At 41.5% G+C, this 11523-nt stretch overlaps 1 protein-coding gene across 1 annotated transcript; it reads left to right on the forward strand.

The window, feature by feature from the left end:
- The first annotated feature begins 4111 nt into the window (after positions 1 to 4111).
- On the forward strand, positions 4112 to 7099 carry LOC112072980 (protein c-Fos-like). The gene is made up of 4 exons (XM_024140348.2): positions 4112 to 4421; positions 5251 to 5490; positions 5848 to 5955; positions 6148 to 7099. The coding sequence occupies exons 1-4, from the start codon at positions 4248 to 4250 to the stop codon at positions 6895 to 6897; spliced, it is 1272 nt and encodes a 423-aa protein (XP_023996116.1). The 5' UTR covers positions 4112 to 4247; the 3' UTR covers positions 6898 to 7099.
- Positions 7100 to 11523: the final 4424 nt, after the last annotated feature.

Raw genomic sequence — 11523 nt, forward strand, 5'->3', positions numbered from 1 at the left:
CCTGAATAATATAATAGTTCCAGAAATATACCTCCCCCGTGTAGGCTTCATAACAAACGCTGTTTATTCTGCCAAAGTTTTGATAAACATTCTTAAATAGGGAAAACATCACTCTCATAGACCAGTGGTCTGTATATTACAAGAGCGTCCCCCCCCCCCCATGCATTTAAATATGCAGTGGCCGTGTTTCCCTGGTTCCTGTTTTGTTTAACGTTTCTGCGTTGCCCCGGCAACGCCCCACCCCTTAGCGTCAGTGACGCTCTGGTTTTTCATAGCGGTCTTTCATAGCGGAGCAGTGGAATGCCACACATGGTTAGTTGACAATTGTTTATTTAAGTAGCTAGAGTGATTGGCAAGACTCGACATACACAACATCGGACTTCATTTTTGAGGGGATTTCAGATGTTTGTTATGAACAGAGTGAAATGCAGTTTATTTAGGCGATAGCATTGCCGAGTCAGCCAGTAGAAGTTGTAAAGAAGGTTTTAAACAAGGTTAGGCTATACTCTCCCATCAACGATTTTCCCCCCCAAATGGTTATACACGAGAGCAAGCTAATTGTAGCCGACCAAAATATGAAATGCTTGATTTATTTTCTTTTGTCATCATATATCAATTTTGGCAATAGTTTTATGTGAGTTTTAATAAGAAAAATGAAAAGTAAAAGCATTCCTTGTGAGYCGTCCCATAAGCGTAATCAATCAGAATTTAGCCTTTCCATAAATGCAAATTAAAAGTAAGCGAGATCGAATCAGTCCTTCCTTGGAATAATTGCTTCCAAATTCTATTCAACAGTTAACAAACAGTTCCCTATTCAGACTTCTCTTTCAACAAGRGTCTGCTCAACTATGTCATCAGTCTGGTTTGTTGCCTAAAATGCCAATGATGTCATCTGTAGACCCTAATAGGCGTTTGGATCTWAACATAGAACTCCTTTCAAAGCATTTCTCACATTCACACTTAAGTGACCTGAGTGAAAACATTTATTTGACCTGAACTTAGGTCATATATGAGGTCCAGACATATAATTATGTCTGGACCTCATATCTATGCCCCTCACCCGACCCATGACCTGGAGACAGAATGAAAGACAGACCACCCTAATGAACTACCAGTAAATATTCAGGGGGCGTGACTGCTGGTAAACGTGAGGCATACCCTCTTTTGGCAGGTAGCACGTCTTAGCAGTTAAGATCATTGGGCCAGTAACCTAACAACTGAATCCCCAAGCCTGCAAGGTGAAAAAAAAATCTGCCATTCTGCCCTTGAGCAAGACAGGTAACCCCTAACAACTGCTCCCAAGCAATGTTCCTGTAACGATTCTCATCCTCTTCGTCTGAGGAGTAGCAAGGATCGGACCAATGTGCAGCGTGGTAAGTGTCCATAATAAAAAGTTTAATAAATCAAACTGAACACTGAACAAAATAACAAAAGCACAAACAAACAACCGAAACAGTCCCGTATGGCGCAAACGCTAACAGAGGAAACAATCACCCACAAAACACAATGAAAAACAGGCTACCTAAATATGATTCTCAATCAGAGACAATGATCGTCACCTGCCTCTGATTGAGAACCATACTAGGCCAAACACATAGAAATATAACGAACAGAACAAAACATAGAAAAACAACATAGAATGCCCACCCCAACTCACGCCCTGACCAAACTAAAGTAAAGACAGAAAAAAAGGAACTAAGGTCAGAACGTGACAATTCCCTCTAATTTCTTTCATCGCTGAGCAAATTTCAGGTCTGCTGAGTGCAAACTTGAGCATTGTGAAAATTCTGTGCAACTTCCAGTGTGCATTTACTGTGAACACTGAGGCTGTACCCACTTCTAAGTTAGTTTTAACTGTGGTCAAGTAGGCTACTGTGGCTATTTGATCATAACGTAGGCCTACCAGAGTGGCCTACCATTAAAAACAATGGAGAAAATGCATCCCATAACATTTTAACATGGAAATAGCTGTTCTATCGTTCAGCCTATAACCTGTTTATGCACTTGTCCTTCAGACAAGGAGGTGASTGAAAATTCTGTTGTTTGATGCAAGAAACCACTTTACTAAATAAATTGCATCATTATCCCTATACCATTATTACAGAGAATCAGACAAATTATGCTACCTTCYGCCTATTGGTTACTTAGCTTATTCAAGCCTGTCTCAAAATACAACACTGCTCCTTTAAGACAAAAAAAAATCTCTTTACCTGACTCCCTTTTCAAAGACGTATAGAAATACAGATGTTTCGTGCTCTTGTAGGAAGCAATCACACCCCCATTGTTGACTACAAATGATCTATAACTGGGCTGATAACTCACTAACTAGCAAAGGACATGAACAAATGTACAAATGATCTATCATTCAAAACTAGCAGTATTTCTCTTGATTTGTCAGTCGGGATAATGGGATAATTAGGAGTACACGGCCATCTCCCATCCCTGGATTGAGGTACGTTTTCTGAKCCGTATCTCGTACCGGCTCCACACTGTCCTTATCATGGCAGCCGCGTTCCGCCTAGAGAGAGATTGTAATGAACATCCAGTCCAGGKGTTCCCAGACTTTTTCATTCAGGCCTCCCTTCCAGGATTGATGCACTACCCAATTTCTAAATTGCACCTTGTGCATTCAACTATTACAACTTTCAAGAATAAATTGAAAGCTGGGCTGAGTTTTGAAGAAGAAAAAATTTGGGGGGGGGGGGGGCCCACACACCCCACAGTTTGGCAACCACTGATCCAGTCATATTCTGGCTATGCTACTTTTTATTTAAAAAAATTGTTAACCATTTATTTAACTAGGCAAGTGAGTTAAGAACAAATTATTATTTACAATGACGGCCTACCCCGGCCAAACCTGGACAGCGCTGGGCCAATTGTGTTAGCACCTTGTTTTCCTAAGAGTGTAGGCTAGATAAGGAACAGGGTACTATTTGATTTGGAATGTAGGCGTATTCCAGGATACATTCCATCTCATTGAGAAATAAAATTGCAAGAATAAGATTGAATCATTATAATATGCATGTAGCCTATTCTAAAAAAAAAAAAAAAGTTAGGACTTTATAGAATGAATGAGTGACGCGGATTAATTTCATTGCCTACATCAGTTTTTCTCCAGGGAGTGTTTGAATGGTCTACTTATCTCAACACTCAAGGCGACCTGTGAACGGAAACTCCATATATGGTCCTAAATGTCTCCTCTCTGATTGGTTCTCTGGCCGCAGCGACAAGTCTGTTGCTTGAGCAGTATTTGTCAAGTTTAGGCTATGTAATAATTATAATCACAGCTATAATCTCACATATAATTACAGAGAGACGTCTCTGTAGCAGGTGTGTATAGTGGCAAACCCTCAAGAAATCTATTTTCAATGTCTTTTCTATTAAAACATGGACCGATGTCTATCTGTAACACGCATAAAACCCCCTGTTATTCAGATATCGACAACAATACCAATGTTATTAAAATGATTATAACACATAACATTTGTATTAAATATTAGAAGGCTAGATTCTGTGTGGATAGTGTCCTACACAAAATTGCTGTGTTTTTTGGAGGACATTTAAGGTCGGTGGTGTATATGAAATGATACGTTAGGCAGACGATTTCATTCGACATGTTGTTTTCCATAGGAACAGCCTAGAGGTATAGGCTATATATAGCGTGGTACATATGTGTTCAGTATATCATCTGAAACGTGGCCATGTGTGTATTACGAAACAATGTTTTTACAAAAGGAACGTAGGCTATAACGTGCCGCGAATGCAAATGCGGCATACTGTAGGTTGCTATATGATGTGACGTAGATCATTAATACGTTGGTGGCGGTTACAATGTAAGCTATCCATTTCTTGAAAAGGGGTGCTTAATATGTAAACATTTGGTCATATTTTAATAGTGGGCCTAATTCATATTTGGATAACAGTTTAAGACTGCTCTCAACTCTCAGTTAAAATGTATAGTTAATATTGCTGCTCCATTGATAAAAAAACAAGCCTGTTGATTCTACCCCATAACACCCTTCTCTCTTTGTGGAATGGTACGTTCTCTCCACACAGATTTCATTCATAAAATTCCAGCTCACTATAAAAGGAGGCGCGCTCCACTATCTGCACCAACTACCATTCACGTGAAAGAACCTAGAAAAAGTGATGCACAGAGGTGATAGAACAGCAGCACGGTCGATAATAGCCTATAATATAGGAGGATTAGTGATTTTGTTTTTAATGCTTTATTGATACACATCATCATGTATCCAGACTCGAGCCCAAACTACAATGTCTCGAGCTCGTCCAGCAGCAGCAGCAGCAGCAGCACGAGAAGCAGCAGTTTAGCATCGCCTACCGGAGACATACCCGCGTGCAGTCAGCGGTCTCAAAGCTCACTCACGAGCGCATCATCAGTAGACAGCAGCACGTCTCAGGTACGAATRGATTCTTATTAGAAAAAAWAAAAAAGCTGCATGGAATTGCGTTGGAGGTACATTTGGAAAGGTTCATTATGTCTGTGTTACATTAAGTTTGTGGCAAGATCAATCATTTATATATATATCTATCTTTTTTTTTTAATTGCATATTAATTCAGAGTGATTCTGAATATGCAGCCTATTTGCCTACTAGACCGTGAACCGCTCGAGATAGAAAATATGTAGACTCCAGTGTCAGCTCCGTTACTGCGACACACAGCCTATCCAGATGTTTAYGGCTTGTTGAAAAAGCCCTTATTGAGTAGGTAACATATAGGCCTGCCTACATGCCACCGTCAGACTGTTGGCTGATCACCTTCAAATTCCTGACATTCCTGGAGTGGTATAAGCGGTCCATGTTTACCAAATGMTAATTTAAGACTTGACTGATGCCATCATGCCAATAGATGATGAGGATGGTGATCATCATGAAGATGGTGATGACGATGATTTATGATGATGATGATTGGTTTAGCTTTTATTGGCAACATGAGATGGACTGTCGTTTTTTTACGGTTGTGTTACTGTGATCAGGGTCACTCTTGTGAACGATACCCTGGCCCAATGGGTTTCCCGTGAATCATAAAATAAAATAAAAAATTGCGCGACAWCAAACGCTAATTATTGATGTTGTAAATGAGTTCATCATTAGCTATAGATACACCATCAATTGTGCTATAACCACATCGTTGATGCACATCACGCCCTTTTTGGAAAGGTCAACCACGCATGTCATCGGAGTCTATTAGATTTAATCAATTCAACATTCCTTGTGTTGTTTTTGCAGACTGTCTGCGGTGAAACAGACTGTCCACGGCAGTCTCCCTTTGTTCCTACAGTGACTGCAATCTCAGCCTTCTCGGATCTGCAGTGGATGGTCCAACCGACCACCGTCATCTCAGCATCTGCCTCCCCCYCCTCCCCCTCCAGCGGCGCAAAGCCTACGAGAGCTCATGGCGCAACCCAGTCATCTTCAAGAGCGGGAGGGAGCAAGGAACAATCCACCAACAAGAAAGGGAAAAAACAGGTAAGCTGTGTTATATATCATGGACAATTTCGATATAATTTTTTACTATGCAGTCCTGAATGTTCTAGTGTGCTGTGTGTGTGTGAACGTGACTGGACATGACTGTGCCAATGGTGCAGCATACACACAGTGTTCTATAGGTTTAGTATCGAGCTTGTTACTCACTCAATGTGTAGCCTAGCCAAGGAAAGTCTACAATCAGCAACCATGGTATATTTTCTGACACTGCATTAAAAGATGTATCGGCTATTTTATGGCTACCCCTTTGCCAAATATTGAATTAGTCTTAAGGGCCAATTGATGCAATGGCAAGATTCCTTACGCATTTAGTGTTCTCTTTTGTTGTGACTGGTCCAGGCTACATCAGAAGAGGATGAGAGGAGGAAGATCAGGAGAGAGAGGAATAAAGTGGCCGCGGCCAAGTGCCGCAACAGACGGAGAGAGCTCACCGACACCCTGCAAGCCGTAAATACACCTTGTTCTCATGTGAAACKGTCATGTGGAGATGCTTAGCAGAATGGATTTGCAATGTGTTTTTTTATACCCAAAGTGATTGATGCTCTCTATACTTCTTACTAGACCATGTATCTTCTTTTTTTTTTTAACTGTCATTTCATAAACATGGTAATTGATTAATGTGTGGTTCTCTCCGTATAGGAAACTGATCAGCTTGAAGAGGACAAAGAAGCCTTGCAGACAGAGATAGCMCACCTCCTGAAAGAGAAAGAGAGTYTGGAACAGATCCTWTCCGCCCACCAGCCAGCCTGCAAACTAGCCGCCGCTGAAGACAACAGCGTGGAAGAAGACATCGACGAAGACATCGACGAAGACATCGACCGCATGCTCCAGGACCCTCCGGATTCCCCCCAGCTGCTCTCCATCTTGGAGAACGAAGACAAACTCCAACTCCCAGAGGGAAATGCAACACTAGTGACTGTGTCCGACACTCCTTCGCTTCAGGACATGGAAACTGTTGTGGTGCCCTCGAGCATCTCCATCTCTGCGTCGGCCATCTTGGGTAACTCCAACATCCTGCTGTGCTCCAGCGCTGAGGAAGAACCCATGGATGACCTAAACTTCGACCAAGATGACTTGGACGATCTGGTCCCTAGCCTGGAACTCAACACGTCTGTGGCCCCTCAGAACGCCCCGTCTGTCCCCGACATCGACCTCCTCGGGGGCCCCTTCTGCCTCTCAGACTGGGAGACTCTGTACAAGTCGGTGTCCAACAATCTGGAGCCTCTCTGCACCCCTACGATGATGTCTTCCAGTGACAGTCCTACCTGTAGCAGTTACCGCTCTGTGTTTAGTTTGAATTACTCAGAGATAGACTCTTTGGCGGGGACAGGAGTTGCAACTCCAGCTCTGAGGCCCTCAAAGGAGGTGTTGGTGGTAGATCTGATTTGATGAACTCTGAACTCTCCCACACTGTTGACCTTGTGACACTGTTATGGGACTGGTGGAACATATACATATAGGGCTGGTTTCCCCACACACAGATTAAGCCTTAGTCTTCGATTAAAAAGCAGTTGTTCAATGATGATTCTCCTTTGCTTCTTTAGTCCAGGACTAGGCTTAATCTGTGTCTGATAAACACGGCCCGTGAGTTTGATATATTCATCTACCCCCCCCCCCCATTCATCTCCCCCCCCCCCCCCCCCTGATGTTTTGTTGTGCTTGTTATGACGTTTTGTTAACATTTAACCTTTAGCACCAAATTAAATGGTTACTGTGACTGTAACAGTATCAACATCTTCCATATATATATATATATATATTGGTGCACCTGTGAGGGCTGTTCACCCTCTTGAAAAAGATATCTATTGTTGTCCTTTGTATCAAAATTAAATGCATGCAAAATCTTACAATTTGATTAAAAAGGGGTGCTATATCTTTTTTTTCCCATCCTTAAATATAAATGTGAAACTAGAGTGTGGTTTGTGAGGATACTGATATCAGATTGTGTCTTATTAACAGGTGAAATTACAGTTTGAGTAATGTGGACATCATTTTACTGTAAAGTGACATTTCTTTCTGGTTTTCCATGAAAACATAGTGTCATGTATTTTATCAAGATGTATTTTATGACATAGTTTATTTTTTTACCTTAAAAAGTTTTGACTAATTGTTGTTAAGATGCAAAAAAAAAAAATAGAACACAGACAAATAAAATAATAAAACTGGGATCCCTGGGTATTGATTGTTTGCTTTGAGGAAGTCGTATAAATCTACCGTCTGCCTCTACGACATGTGCAACGATGTATCATTTTACAAACGCGATCTCTCCCGTGCCAGTAGGCTAGCTAGCCCAATAATTAACGTGAAACAAATAATTTCAACATAGAAACTGTAACACGTCAACAACAAAAGAGAGACAAACATAGGCTTTCACTAACCAGCGCAAGGACCATGGACAGGTCTTCCACTCGTGTGCCATCAACGGAAACGTCACTGATAACATCACCAACTAGCTTGGTTAGCTCGGACTGGCCAACCATACTAGTTGTTGCCTATGTAGGCCATTGGATATTTATGAAATCATTATTTAACGAAGTTGTATCTTCGACATTGAATCTCTGCTATAGCCCTAAAAAGAAAATGTTCCTGGAGTATCCTTTAGGGGATTCTTCAAATTTAAATTGTGGGGGAACCCGGATAAGTTCTTCAAAGAACCCCCATTAATGGTTCCACAAATAACTTTTTGGGGTTCCTTTTTAATAATCAGCATACCAATAACAACAATATTTTAGTTGTCAGTGTTTATTATGATTTTAGCGGCTAAGCATCGTTTAATTTATTTTTAAATATGAGGTGAACTCCAAGCCCCAAGTCAAATAGGTTTATCCTCTGGCTGTGTTGATGTTAATGTGTTGATGTTCTCCGTATCCATCGCCAGAATTATTTTGCCGTGCATGGTGATCGAACAGGTTTCCTATGATATTCATCAGAGGTGTAAGGAGGGTGAAGTCTGTGAATACCAAAAATATATAATTATATAGATTATTATCAAAAGATGCACACAACAGTATTCATATATTGTTTTTTGTGGTAAAAATTATGTGAATGACAAAACTGTTCACTTTTGATACCGGTTTTCACATACCTTGTCCCCAGTGTAGAGTCCTCTGGTACATATACCTTGTCCTCAGTGTAGAGGCCTCTGGTACACATACCTTGTCCCCAGTGTAGAGGCCTCTGGTAACACATACCTTGTCCCCAGTGTAGAGGCTCTGGTACAACATACCTTGTCCCCAGTGTAGAGGCCTCTGGTACATATACCTTGTCCCTCAGTGTAGAGGCCTCTGGTACACATACCTTGTCCTCAGTGTAGAGTCCTCTGGTACACATGCCTTGTCCCCAGTGTAGAGTCCTCTGGTACACATACCTTGTCCTCAGTGTAGAGGCATCTGGTACACATACCTTGTCCTCAGTGTAGAGGCTCTGGTACACATACCTTGTCCTCAGTGTAGAGGCCTCTGGTACACATACCTTGTCCCCAGTGTAGAGTCTCTGGTACACATACCTTGTCCTCAGTGTAGAGGCTCTGGTACACATACCTTGTCCCTCAGTGTAGAGGCCTCTGGTAACACATACCTTGTCCCAGTGTAGAGGCTTGGTACACATACCTTGTCCTCAGTGTGAGGGCCTCTGGTACACATACCTTGTCCTGCAGTGTAGAGGCCTCTGGTACACATACCTTGTCCTCAGTGTAGAGGCCTCTGGTACACATACCTTGTCCTCAGTGTAGAGGCCTCTGAGATCGTCATTAAAAGTGTAAGGGAGGAGAAAAACTGCTGCGGTGACTGAGGCTTTACAGAAACCATGAATTCAAATGAACTGTAGATGATACATGTGGTCTGCATAACATTATGAGACAAGCCAATACCAATTGTACATACTTTTGTGTGCCTCCCCATCAGTAAACCTGCAGACGAACACAAATAAGTAAGCAGTCATCTGCGCCCAATGCAGCTATAGCCTTGAATAAATGAATATTTTTATTTTATTTAACTAGGCAAGTCAGTTAAAAACAAATTCTTATTTTCAATGATGGCCTAGGAACAGTGGGTTAACTGCCTTGTTCAGGGGCAGAATTACAGATCTTTTACCTTGTCAGCTCGGGGATTCGATCTAGCAACCTTTCAGTTACTAGTCCAACACTCTAACCACTAGGCTACCTGTTACCTCTACACTCTAACCACTAGGCTACCTGTTACCTCTACACTCTAACCACTAGGCTACCTGTCGCCCCACAAACATGCTCACTTCAATTGAAATTTGTCCATTTTCTGTTTTTAGAAAAAAAAATGGGAGAAAGTGTCCAATAACACAACCATTTACATATGAAAAGATAGATGGTATCATCATAAAACAATACGAATTTAGATCATAAAGGGAGAAACCTTACCTTTAAATTGAGGAGATCTTTACATTTTTCAGTGAAGTGCCTGCACCTGCTTCTGTTGTCTCAAATTCAGTTGGGCAGTTAGGTTTCCTGCAAGAACCCCCAAGAACTAAAGAGGTTCCTCGATGAATCCCACCTCCTATGGTGTTATTGGAAGAACCTTTGGGAGGCATTGTTTCAATACCAACAACCCTAAGGTTCTTCAAGGAATTTTAAGAATCTTAGAAGAACTGTTGTTGATCCCCTCATTGTTGGAGCTAACTACCAATGATTTGTTTAGCATAGCAACGTTGAATGAATAGAACGATTCTAATTAATGACTGGGTCAAAATATTTTAAGTGATAATGCCCGAGAAGCCGATGTTTGAGAGGATATATTGGCACGGCTATTGTTAGGCCCGAGGGCCGGCAAACCATGCCAATATATCCTCCAAACAACGGCTTTGAGGGCATTATCACTTTTATACAACATATTCAAATAATGATTGACATATTTTAATTAAAAACTAATTCATCCTTCCACAAGATATAGTCCCGACACAAATCTAGGGTTGCCGCCCAAGCCTGCTGGTCGTTCAGTCTCTTTGTTCTGTATCTATGGACGCGACCCAGTCTATGGACGCGACCCAGTCGTTCAGTCTTTTTGTTCTGTATCTATGGACTCGACCCAGTCGTTCAGTCTCTTTGTTCTGTATCTATGGACGCGACCCAGTCGTTCAGTCTCTTTGTTCTGTATCTATGGACTCGACGCAGTCGTTCAGACGCGACCCAGTCGTTCAGGTCTCTGTGTTTCTGTATCTATTTGGACTGACGCAGTCGTTCAGTCTCTTTGTTCTGTATCTATGGACGCGACCCAGTCGTTCGTTCCAAATGTTCCATTGCCATACTGGCTGGCAACGATCTTGTCCCTTGCTTGCTTGCTTGCCAACTATGAATAACTTACAGTCACGTCCAAAACTGCAGCCAGAATAACAGCAAAGTAGCTGAATTTGTTTAAGGTGTTTTTTAGTGACATTTATTTGAATACGTCCATAAAAATGAGCTAATGAGGCGATTTCGTCTGGCATAGAAAATGTGCTCTCTCCTCTGGACACTTGGTTAGATGAGCTAGCCAACAACACAGCTAACACAATCACTTCAACTGAAGCTGGAAAGACAAACTAACTACGTTTTATMTTTTTCAATTTACATTTCTTTGTATATATCCATAAAAAATGATGCCAGCTGTTTCATGATTTGGTTGAGAAACGCTGCCTGCCTAATCCCGAAATGTTCATTACTATGGGACAGCTGGAGATCGAATTTGAATATTGAAACAATGTTGCAAATGTCAGAGGGACAGACATCAAGGTTTATACAAATCTCCGCTGTTGAAAACTAAACAGCTCAAGCCCTGCCTGAGCTGATGTGACAGTGGATTGCGCAGTCAGATTGAACAGAGTAAATAGTCATTTTTACTTCATAGATTTAGCCGGTGGTAATTTGTGGAATGGAAAGGGCTGGAAGGCGGGTTTAACCAATCAGCATTCAGGATTAGACCCACCCCTTGTATAAAATGAAATAACTAAGACCAGACCGTTTGGGTAGTAACTTCAGAATACAAATAATCATTTACTCGTGAAAATAAT

Source organism: Salvelinus sp. IW2-2015, unplaced genomic scaffold, assembly GCF_002910315.2.
Source record: "Salvelinus sp. IW2-2015 unplaced genomic scaffold, ASM291031v2 Un_scaffold2112, whole genome shotgun sequence".
NCBI classification, from domain to species: domain Eukaryota; kingdom Metazoa; phylum Chordata; class Actinopteri; order Salmoniformes; family Salmonidae; genus Salvelinus; species Salvelinus sp. IW2-2015.